The sequence below is a fragment of the Monodon monoceros genome, unplaced genomic scaffold (assembly GCF_005190385.1).
Source record: "Monodon monoceros isolate NGI ecotype Baffin Bay Population unplaced genomic scaffold, NGI_Narwhal_1 Super_Scaffold_14, whole genome shotgun sequence".
NCBI classification, from domain to species: domain Eukaryota; kingdom Metazoa; phylum Chordata; class Mammalia; order Artiodactyla; family Monodontidae; genus Monodon; species Monodon monoceros.
In genome coordinates this window covers 35,457,043-35,469,571 of record NW_021703770.1, presented here as the reverse complement: position 1 = coordinate 35,469,571, position 12,529 = coordinate 35,457,043, and the positions used below count along the sequence as shown (strand labels likewise).

At 36.7% G+C, this 12,529-nt stretch overlaps 1 protein-coding gene across 1 annotated transcript in view; it reads right to left on the bottom strand.

Moving 5' to 3' along the window:
- The window catches only part of NIPAL2 (NIPA like domain containing 2), a 73,012-nt gene that overhangs the window by 46,161 nt on the left and 14,322 nt on the right, over positions 1 to 12,529 (bottom strand). The window contains exons 2-3 of the mRNA XM_029223195.1: positions 7,101 to 7,169; positions 5,907 to 6,078 (exon numbers count right to left, since the gene is read on the bottom strand). Of these exons, the coding sequence (XP_029079028.1) occupies positions 5,907 to 6,078; positions 7,101 to 7,169 (241 nt within the window). The remainder of the gene's footprint in view (positions 1 to 5,906; positions 6,079 to 7,100; positions 7,170 to 12,529) is intronic.

Here is a 12,529-nt window from a genome sequence, read left to right as displayed (position 1 = left end):
TATAAAGAATAAAGTACTGGACTTCCGGGCTTCCCTGGTGGCGCAGTGGTTGAGAGTCCGCCTGCCGATGCAGGGGACACGGGTTCGTGTCCCGGTCCGGGAAGATCCCACATGCCGCAGAGCGGCTGGGCCTGTGAGCCATGGCCAGAGCCTGTGCTCCACAATGGGAGAGGCCACAACAGTGAGAGGCCCGCGTACCGAAAAAAAAAAAAAAAAAAAAAAGTACGGGACTTCCCTGGTGGCGCAGTGGTTAAGAATCCGCCTGCCAATGCAGGGCACATGGGTTCGAGCCCTGGCCCAGGAAGATCCTACATGCTGCAGAGCAACTAAGTCCATGCGCCACAACTACTGAGCCTGCGCTCTAGAGCCCATGAGGCACGACTACTGAAGGCCGCGTGCCTAGAACCCGAGCTCCCCAAGAAGAGAAGCCACCGCAATGAGAAGCCCGTGCACCGCAACAAAGGGTAGCCCCCGTTCGCCGCAACTAGAGAAAGCCTTCGCGCAGCAATGAAGACCCAACACAGCCAAAAATAAATAAATAAATAAATTCAAAAAAAGAATAAAGTAAGTTGTTTCTTTTTAATAATGATTATAAATCACAGTGACAATGGCTAGTTGTCACTGCACTATATATCCTACACCGTTCTTAAGTGTTTGTGTTTACTCAATTCCTCCCCACAACAACTTCTGAGGTAAGAACTATTTGTATCCCCACTTTACAGATTAGGGAGCTGAGGCATATTCCCATTTAAATAACTTGCCCAAGGTCGCAGAGCTTTCCAGGGGCAGAGCTGAGATCTGAAGGCTGGCAGTGTGGTCCTAGAGCTTTGCGCTCTTCACCATTCTACTGCCCTGTAGAAGAGTATCCACCCGAGGCTTTAGACGAAATTGAAAAACCATCTCTTAAGCTTTCTTAATTAATGGAAAGACAAACACAAGTCAAAATCTAGAATTAATCATACTGCCAGCATGTAACCAGCATTTTAGTCAGAATAAGCTTTTGCCCTATTATTCATTGAGGAAGCCCTTCAGTGAGAAAAAGAGGGTGAAAATATAAGGTGATACAAGGATACAAGGGCTCTGATCCTCTTTCTCCAAAAGCTGGACCCAGGCTTGGGAATTCAGATCCGCCTATACACCAGGATCACTCCCCATTATCCACCCCCCACTGCAGGCACCGGCCAGTTATCTACCCTGTTTGAGTCTCTAGGATGCTTGTGAGCATTGCTTGAAGAACTCTAAAGGGTTTTCTGCAAAACTGTTGTCCCTTGAGATACTTCTTATAAAGGCACCTTGTGGACAATAGGTTTGGGAAAGCTGGCTTACTGCATCTGCCTCGGAAAGACTGACAGCATGCCTGGGCCCATCCCAGGGCCTCAAGAAGTCCTCCACTAACAAAACCTGTGTCACATTTTAAATCCAATATTGCGGAAACCTGTTTGCTTACAGAATTCTTTGTTTCTTAGAACACCTATGAAACCATCAGTAAAACTAGTGCTTGAGAAATGCTGTCTCCAGGTAAGCATGTCAGTGTAGAGCAGCAGGCCACACAGATAGAGGGAAAGAAAGAATAGAAAGGAAGATGGTTCAAGGCAGGAACGTGGGTAGAGTGAGAACTGAAATATCCATGGTGCTTACTGTAGTGCTAGTCCTAAAAAAAAAAAAAAAAGACAAAAAAAAAATCTGTTCCACTGAAGTGTACAAAGGGAGGAGGAATTTTGATTATGTAAGACAAAACAGTGGGACTGACAATATTAGCAGCCTGGATGTAGTGAGATAGTGACTCACACAATTTATCCTTACTTCTGGAGAGGAGAAAAGGAACACAGTGTGTTGGTATGAACCAGGCTGCCCAAGGAGAATGAGGAAAATGGAAGAAAGTTCCTTAACTCAGACTTAAGAGCTAAAACTTTTAAAAAACTGTTCTGGACTTCAGTTTTCTTCCTTTCTTATTTTTTTCCCTTTTCAAAATTTGAAAGCCAGAAAAGAATATGCAATCCCTCACGCAACACTGCAACAGACATTATCTTTAAAAAAAAAAAAAATTCAAAGAAAGGTTTGATTTCTTTCTTGAAGCTCCCAAGAAATAATAGGGAAAATAAAATTTCTAGCTCAGTAAAGTGTAGACACTCTTCTGCCTCATCTGTAGACATAGCCATAAGATAACGTATTTATTAAAAAATACTGTCCCTTTTGCTTCAAGTTTTCTAGAGTTTCTAGAATCTTTATAAAGAATTATAAAAGTGGTAGGGGGTTGTTCTGGGGAAAATTCTCAATCACCAGCATCCCTCACCCTCCCACAGCATTGCACAGTGACCTAAATTCAGTGCAAGAGTGCTGTGAGAATATTATGTATGAGCATATATTACTGTTTGCAAAGATTGTAAAGCAGGAAACAATTTATGTTTGAGGCTATAAGTTTACTTCTTGGAATCATTTTAAATGGGCAGAGAGGGAGGTTGCTAAAAATGTTCTAAAGTTGAAACATTAATCCAGGCTAGGAGCAGACAAAGAAAAATGATCTGTAGCATTGAGAAAAGCCCATCTCCAAGTTTGAAGGTGGGTGGACTGCCCCCTCCCCTCAGGGAGTTTGGGGAGGACAGGTCACTGTCCAAGGGGAAGGTGGTTAAACTTAAAACTTCCCATTATTAATGAGAGTTTCGAGCAAGACATGCCAAAATGAGCAGCTTCACAGGCGTCTTCATTGAAGGTCTATGAGGAGTATCAAGGCTGGCCCTTCATCTCCGGCAATTTCCGAATTCTCACTTCAGGTCCCAAGAGGTCTGGCTAATATTTCATTTCTGTGAGATCGCTGATCTTTATAATAAATCTAGCACATCCCCCTTTCTTTGTGTTAGTTGGAATGGCTCTTTTCTTCTCATTCCCAGAAAAAAGTTTTCCCAGGACTGGGGGACTAGAGATAAATGGAGAATTTCAGTACAATGTGGCTCACACACTCAACCCTCCCCGCCGAGGCATCTGTTTGATCTGCACGGACACTTTTGTCTTTGGACATTGCATAGAAACTGAGCATGAAGCAGAATAAGAAACGAAACTAAAGATCACCTCTAAACAGATACTCACTGTGAAAAATAATACAACATTTTCAGAACAACTGGGGCCTGTAGAGGTCCCAAGGTGACAATGTAACAATACCTTTTATCTATTATTTCTCAAATTTTGAGAAGAAAAATACATCCAGAATGTCCATGTACGCGGTATGTGCAGTAGTAAATAGAAGATAAGATATCCTCAAATTGCTGATTTTATCTGAATGTTAAAAATGTCAAATAAAAAAAAAAAGAAAAAAAAAGTCAAATGATTACATAAATTGTGTGCCTATTCAGAGTAGGGTGATTTTAACTGAACAATTTCTTGAAAGCCAAAAAAGTGTTCTTTGCTAACTATTCTACTATTGTACATCATGAAAGTATTTTAAATAAGATATTTTAAATTATTAAGAAGGGGAAACTACTTTCAAAATGAAATAAAATTCTCTTTGAGTATACATTATTTCAGTTTAAACTATGCTTTTTTTTAAGATTATCATGTAATTTTTAGGAGAAATATTACAATTGGGATATGTGGGTGCACATTATGCTTGATCTAGTTGCTACCAGACAATAGCCATCAACTTGTTTCTATTTCAATGAAGATGCCAAATTCACAGAAACATAGAAACATGCTGTTTCCATAGCAGCAGATAAAGGGTGAAACTCAAAAGATTTTGTTGATTTTAACATGGCTTAGAGACTTTGTTCTCTTTTTTAGCAGTAATTTTTGCTTTTTTTTTTTAGTCTTTACCAACATCTCATATTTTCTTTTCTAAATGTATTTAGTAAGTCATACAAATTTTGAAAGTAGGATAATTGTGACATTACTGTAAAAATACACATTCTTTCTTTTTTTAAATTTATTTATTTGTTTTTTTTTTTTTTAATTTTTGGCTTTGTTGGGTCTTTGTTTCTGTGCGCAAACTTTCTCCAGTTGTGGCAAGCGGAGGCTACTCTTCTTTGTGGTGCGTGGGCTTCTCATGTGGCGGAGCACAGGCTCCAGGCACACGGGCTTCAGTAGCTGTGGCACACGGGCTCAAGTAGTTGTGGCTCGCGGGCTCTAGAGAGCAGGCTTAGTAGTTGTGGTGCACAGGCTTAGTTGCTCCATGGCATGTGGGATCTTCCCAGACCAGGGATCGAACCCGTGTCCCCTGCATTGGCAGGCGGATCCTTAACCACTGCGTCACCAGGGAAGCCCTAAAATTACACATTCTTATAGTAACATAGAATAACCAATATTGAATTCTTTTTTTTTAACATCTTTATTGGAGTATAATTGCTTTACATTGTTGTGTTAGTTTCTGCTGTATAACAAAGTGAATCAGTTATACATATACAAATCTCCTCCCTCTTGCGTCTCCCTCCCTCCCACCCTCCCTATCCCACCCCTCTAGGTGGTCACAAAGCACCGAGCTGATCTCCCTGTGCTATGCAGCTGCTTCCCACTAGCTATCTACCTTACGTTTGGTAGTGTATATATGTCCATGCCACTCTATCACTTCGTCCAAGCTTACCCTTCCCCCTCTCCATGCCCTTAAGTCCATTCTCTAAGTCTGCGTCTTTATTCCTGTCCTGCCCCTAGGTTTTTCAGAAGCTTTTTTTTTTTTTTTTTAGATTCCATATATATGTGCTAGCATACGGTATTTTCTTTTCTCTTTCTGACTTACTTCACTCTGTATGACAGATTCTAGGTCCATCCACCTCACTACAAATCTCAATTTCGTTTCTTTTTATGGCTGAGTAATATTCCATTGCATATATGCGCCACATCTTCTTTATCCATTCATCTGTCGATGGACACTTAGGTTGCTTCCATGTCCTGGCTCTTGTAAATAGTGCTACAATGAACATTTTGGTACATGACTCTTTTTGAATTATGGTTTTCTCAGGGTATATGCCCAGTAGTGGGATTGCTGGGCCATATGGTAGTTCTATTTGTAGTTTTTTAAGGAACCTCCATAGTGTTCTCCATAGTGGCTGTATCAATTTCCATTCCCACCAACAGTGCAAGAGTGTTCCCTTTTCTCCACACCCTCTCCAGCATTTTATTGTTAGTGGATTTTTTGATGATGGCCATTCTGACTGGTGTGAGGTGATACCTCATTGTAGTTTTGATTTGTATTTCTCTGATGATTAGTGATGTTGAGCATCCTTTCACGTGTTTGTTGGCAATCTGTATGTCCTCTTTGGAGAAATGTCTGTTTAGGTCTTCTGCCCATTTTTGGATTGGGTTGTTTGTTTTTTTGATATTGAGCTGCATGAGCTGCTTGTATACTTTGGAGATTTTTCCTTTGTCAGTTGCTTCATTTGCAAATATTTTCTCCCATTATGAGGATTGTCTTTTCGTCTTGTTTATGGTTCCTTTGCTGTGTAAAAGCTTTTCAGTTTCATTAGGTCCCATTTGTTTGTTTTTATTTCTAATTCTTAATGTAAAAGAGATGCTAACCTATGGATCAGGCATCAAGGACTCTAACTACGTGTAATGTCAGTTTAGCATATGAATAAAACATAACATTTTATTACAAATGCTTTAAGATAATTCATTAATGATTAAAAAGCATGGTATAACATTTTCTGCTACTGTTAATTTCATTTATTAAGACTCAGACACTGGGAATCAGGCTTTGAAACATAGATGTTACAGCTACAAAATGCAAGTTTCTTTGTGGTTAATGTGGCACCATGACAGTGAATAACTGAAATTGGTAGTATAATTGTTCCAAGTTAACATGCTAAGAAAACAGGAAACGACTTTTTTCTTTTGTGCATGTGTTGTTTAAGTTGTATTTTTTTTTGCCAACTATTTTGATCTCTTAAAATTTCTATTGGTCAAAACACAGAAAAATGGCTCACCTGTAACAGACATACAGCCTAATGGAGCAATGAGAGTAATGGGGGCAAATCCATAGGCTGCAAAGTTTCCTGTCTCTCCCACAGCCATCAGTATGACGCCGCTCCACCACAGCACGCTCTTGAAGTACGGCCTCGGGTGTTCTTGGTGCGCCAGCTGAAGATGCGAATATTTCTGGAAGTACATCACGATGTAAATAAGAAAATATTTCCACCCAACCAAAACTTGGCCTTGAAATTTTTGGTCCTATAAAATTGCTTCATGGCTTTTAAATGTATTTGCAGATTATTACAGAGCAATTATTATGGTTTTCTGTTTGTCCCAAACATATTAACAGAAGTGAATCATACTGATATAGCATTGTATAGTTTAAAGGGCCTTCTCACATATTGCTTAATTCTCGTAACAGCTCTGTGAAGTAAATATCATTGTTACTATCTAAAGACGGAGTGTGTGTTAAGGAGTTAAGTGACTTTTCAGTCCACCACACCAAAATACTTCTTTTAGATTGTCAAAAAAATTCAAATGCTGAAATAAAGATAATAAGTTACTAAAGAAACACCTTTGGAAAAGGGATTCAAATCTATGAGTCGAAGTTGCTACCACAATAAACATAACAGGGCAGAAAGCTCTGGTAGCAGAGGGATGGGGGAACTCATTTATATCTGGTTTGAGTATTTCTTTGTATTGGAAATGTATGAATTCCTGAAAAACTGGCCATTAAATAAAGCTCTATTTCCCTATTGATTTTATGATAACTGAACTTACTTCCTTAAGAAGTATGTACAGTTCTAGATTACTTTAAAATCTTTTCTATAAAATTTTTTTAAAATTTCAGAAGTTATTTAGAAAATAATAAAAGTACTATAAGAAAATGTAGAACATTAAAATAAATCTTGGCTTATGCCAAGAAATGAACATCTTTTTAAGTGTGATACAAATTCACAGGCGCCTGGTCTGGGGTACACAATACTATTAAGAGGCTCACAAAACATTTAACTTCTCTTAAAATCAGAAGAAAAAAGATGGACACAATCTAGCCTGGATTATATTTGTCTTTATATCAATGAGGTCATAAGATATACTTTCTTTAATGGAGGAGGAAGTCCAAGAAGGCAAAAGTGCCTGAGGCTCACTGAAGTCATAATGTGTCCCTGGATCAAACTACAGAGTTAGGAAAATAAGCTTCTTCTTACCTGAATATTTAGGGAAACGCTGATTACCAAGTTTCCTAAAATGGCCAGCAAAACTCCAAAAAGGTGAATCTATAAAAGAAAATGTTTTCTTTAAATGGTACTTTAAATAGCACTTGTAAGATATTTACCAAAAAAACTATGAAAATTTAAGTTGATTCATTCATTTGTTCATTCATTCAGCAAATATTTACTTAGCACCCGTTTGCCAGGGTCACCTGGAATATGAATAATGGTTTTATTAGGATTAATTTTTTACTTTAGTCAAATATTATTTTTTATAACTAGTTCAGTCCTTTACTGAATTCTCTAGATATGTGCTTCATTCACTAAAATAAACAGTCATCAGGTTCTGACTTTTTCCCACTAAGATGCTTCTATTTATCCTGTCTGCCAATTTCCTCAGCAACCTCTCTGATTGGGGTGTTCATTGCCTCAAGTATGGACTATATAATTATTTCTGTTCTCCCTCTTTTCTTTCTCTTAAGATATTCTGGAAGACTGTGGTATGAAAGAGAGATCATTGGCTTTGGGGTTAAAGGATGAACCTGAGATTCAGATCTGCTATTTTCTAATGGGCGACACTGAGTAAGTTATTTCAGCTCCCCGGCCTCAGTAAACAGGGGATGTTGGATAAGATGTTTCCCAAAATCCCTTTATCTCTAAACTGCTATGAACCTCACTGGAGACAGACTAAATTTTCCCGCCACTCTGCTGGTCAAGAACCCACAATGTCTCTCTACAGACAACTATATTAAATACAAAACTACTGTACCAGCTCCCCATAATCGGTCCTCAACCTGACCCATCCAATTGTCCAAAGCACACTTTAAGGTGCTCCCTCTACCTTGGGTACCTGGTTCCTGACTTCTCCAGTCAGATGTCATACTTTTTCTCATGTCATTCCTCTCACCCAGACAGAGTATCTTCTTCCCTCAGCCCATTTCAATCAGACCTCACCCTCCTGGCCATCGGAGCTCTACCTCCTTACGACCTTCTCAGACACCACAGCCCATCTTTACTTTCTCAGACTCTAAATGGTGAACATCCCTTATTTCTTCTTTTATATTGTCAGTTGTATCATTAGGCTCTATAAATAGACGGCAAATTCTCTGAGGGAAGGGAATCATGTCTAAGACTTCCATTGGGTCTTCTACATCATCTACTATAAAATGTAGAGACAAAAAAAAAATGAGGGGCTTAAAAAAATACTTGCTTGAGAAAGTATAGAGTGGTTTAAAACAAGAACTACAGAGGTTAAAAAATTAGTTCTGACACATTGCCCAAGATCTTTACTATAGATAGCATATGTATTATTTGATGACTTCAAGAGATGCATATTCTGCTCCTATCTAGGTACAAAGATGTAATATCTTCTAGCAGTAAAAATTAGCAATGATAGAAGGGCTCTTCCCCCTTCTTCTTCTACAGTACATAACTTCTAGCTAGCTTCAAATTCCAAGGAGTTATTTGAATTTCAAATGAACATTACAACCACAAGGAACCCTTTTCAGAATGCAAAATGTCTTTGAAGTTTTAGAACTTCATTATATGTGCTGAAGTGAAATTCAGTATTTCTAAAAAATGAAGCAGAAAAGTTGAAAACCCATTTAATAGTTGACATATAATATCCATGGCCTTTAATCAGTTAAGAATTTTCTTTTCCTAATAAAAGCAGTTGGCACTAATTTTGATCACTATTCCTCATGGGGAACAATTGTATCATAATATAATGTGCTATTTCCATGCTTTCGATTTACAATCGACTGACTGCATTTGGCAGTAATCAGGAAAATAAAAATCCAGAAGAAGTTTGGGATTGAATGGATAATTATGAAAATCTTCTATAATTATAAAAGTAAATTGTTGAATAGAAATAAGTTACTTCAAAATTCTTTAAATGATTCACTGAGTAGTTTAAACACCACCAGGCCAAGTGTTTAGAAATTGGTTAGCAGGATTTCGCAATGATTTCTTGGATATGACATGGAAAGCACGGGCAACAGAAGAAAAAATAGATAAGCTGGACTTTATCAAGATTAAAATCTCTTGTGCACCAAAGGACACTATTAGCAGAGTGAAAGGCAACCCACACAATGGGAGAAAATATTTGCAAATCATATATCTGATAAAGATTGATATATAGAATATATAAAGAATCCCTACAACTCAACAACAACAAAATAAACAATGCAACTGAAAAATGGTCAAAGAACTCAAATAGACTTTTCTTCAAAGAAGATATATAAATGGCCAATAGGCACATGAAAAGATGCTCAATAGCACTAATCATTAGGGAAATGCAAATCAAAACCACAATAAGCTACCACTTCAAACCCAGTAGGAGAGCTACAATTTTAAAAAAAACAACAGAAAATAACAAGTGTTGGTAAGGATGTGGAGAAATTGAAACCCTAGTTCATTGTTGGTGGGGATGTAAAATGGTACAGCTGCTGATCTCATAACATATACAAAAATTAACTCAAAATTAACCAAAAGACCTAAATGTAGGAGCCAAAACTATAAAGTTCTCAGAAGAAAACATAAGGGTAAATCTTTGTGACCTTGGATTTGGCCATGGATTCCCATAGATAAGACATCAAAAGCATAAGCAACAAAGAAAAAATAATTGGACCTCATCAATATTAAAAAACTTTCTGTTTCAAAGGACACTATCAAGGAAAGTGAAAAGATAATCCACAAAATGGGAGAAAATATTTGGAAATCATATATCTGGCAAGGGACTTATACCTAGACTATATAAAGAACACTTACAACGCAATAATAAAAAGACAAATGACCCAATTAAAAATGGGCAAAGGATCTGAATAGACCTTTCTCCAAAGAAGACAAATGGCTAACAAGTACATTGAAAAGATGTTCAACATCACTAGTCATCAGGGATTGCAAATCAAAACCACAGTGATATACCACTTCATACCAAATAATATAGCTATAATCAAAAAGTCAGATAATAACAAGTGTTAGTAAGGATGTAGATAAATCAGAACCCTCTAACACTGCTCATGGAAATATATAATGGTGCAACCACTTTGGAAAACAGTCTGGAAGTTCTTCAAAAAGTTAAGCATGGAATTTCCATTTGACTCAGCAATTCCATGCCGAGGTATATATCCAAGAGAAATGAAAACATATATCCACACAAAAGCTTGTACACAAATTTACATACCAGTATTGTTCATATGACAGCTAAAGGCTGGAGGTAATGATTGTACAACTCAGTGAACTGTACAATTTAAATGAGTGGATTATATGATATGTGAATTATATTTCAATAAGTTGTTATACAAAAATAATTTTAAAAACACAGAGCATTTACATCTTTTTTTTTGCCCAAAGAAATAAAATGTTACAAATGTAACTAGCTCTATTTCAGTCTCTTCTTCCTCCCAGAGGTAAGTGATTTTTTTTTCTGAAGTTGATACAAATATATTTCTTTCTTTCCTCGATTTATTTTTATTATTTATTTTGTTTACTCAGCTTTTCTTTTTTTCATCTTCTTCATTTGGACTCTTAACTCATTAGTTTTTTCTGTTTCTTTCTATCATGCAGATAGGGCTTTACATTTCCCCCTAAGTACACCCTCTGTTTTAGCTGCCTGCATAGTTTTGGCATGTACAGTTTTCATTGGCATTTAGTTCTAAATATTTTCTGATTATCTCATCATTTTTATCTGAGCCTTATATTATTCAGAGATGTGTTTTTTAATATTTCTAAATGAATGGGGTGTCGACTATCACTTCATTACTAATTTCTAATTTTACTGAGTCGTGGGCAGAAAATACACTGTGGGTATATTAACATTTGCTTTTGACCTATTATACAGTGTAAATTGGAATTTGTTTTGTGACCTGCTGGTGTAGGGTCAAGTTTATAAGTGTTCCATGTATGTTTGAAAATAAAGTATTTAAAAGTTGAGTTAATACATTTTATATATCCTTCCTATCTATCTATCTATCCATTCATCTATCTATCTCCATTAAGTCATTGTTCAAATCTTTGATATTCTTACTAAATTTTGTATTGCTTTGTCTATCAATTGCCTAGGGAGGTATGTTAAAAATCTACTCAAACATGCATTTATATATTTTAAGACTATAGTCCTAGGTGTATACAGGATCAGGATTGTTTTATCTTCCCAGCTAATTGTTCCTTTTTTAAAATTTTATATTTATTTATTTATTTACTTATGTTTATTTTTTGCTTATTAGTCATCCATTTTATACACATCAGTGTACACATGTCAATCCCAATCTCCCAATTCATCACACCACCCCCCCCCCCAGTAATTGTTCCTTTTATCATTAGGTTTTTTCTTTAAAATCTATTTTAGCTGATATTACTGTAGCTGCTTTCTTTTGATATTTGCTACTTTCCACATCACTTTAACATTTCTGCATCATATTTTAGTCAAGTCTCTTATATATAGAAAATAACTAGATTAAAAAAAAATCCTGAGACTTTCTGTCAGATGGGGAGGTTAGTCCATTTTGTTTATTGTGATTATAAATATATTTTCCTTTATTTCTATATTTTTTGTGTTTGTAGTTATCTTGCTTTTTCTTTGCTTTCTAATTTCTCTTTTCCTGAATCCTGTTGAAACGATTGAGTTTTCTTTATTCTTTTCTTTCCCCTACTCTTCTGGCTAGGAAGTTACACATCTTATTTACAGTCTTTCAGTAATTACTGTTAAATGTTTTTAATTTTGAAATAATTATGGACTCACAGTAGGTTGCAAAGAAATGTCCAGGTAGGTCCATGAACTCTTCCCCCAGTCCTCCCCTTGATGTTAACATCTTACACAACTACAATCCAACATCTATGGTTCTCTCTATTCTCTCCACGTGGAACTCCTCTCACAAGTATGTTGGACTTTTAAATTCTTGTTTCCTAAAATAGCTCTCATATTTTCCAACTCTATCTCTTTGTACTGAGTTATGGATAATTTCCTCAGATCTATCTTCAAGTTTAGCTTTTCTGGCCTCCTTTTGAATTGAGTCTTTATACATGCCTATCAGTACATATATTAAACTGTACTATAATTATGTTTTACAAGTGCATTTCCCCTCTAGACTATAAACTCCTTGAGGGCAGAGCTATGACTTATCAACTCATCTTTGTAACCCAAATGACTAGTAGAGGTCTTTGGCACAGAGAAGTTGTTTATTAAATGCTATTTGAACTGAAATAGTCTCAGATTGATTATACACTGTCTAGAAATAGTAAATTTTGACCTTTGGCCCTAGGAAGATGTCAAACAGTATTTTATAACCAACTGGGGTTTGAATACAGCAAATACTCAGTTTCGTGAGAGAACAAGCTTGTCCCAGAATTCAGATTTCAACAATTAAGTGTCCACTAGTGTGCAATAGAAAGCTGCCTGCTGGGGCTTCCCTGGTGGCGCAGTTGTT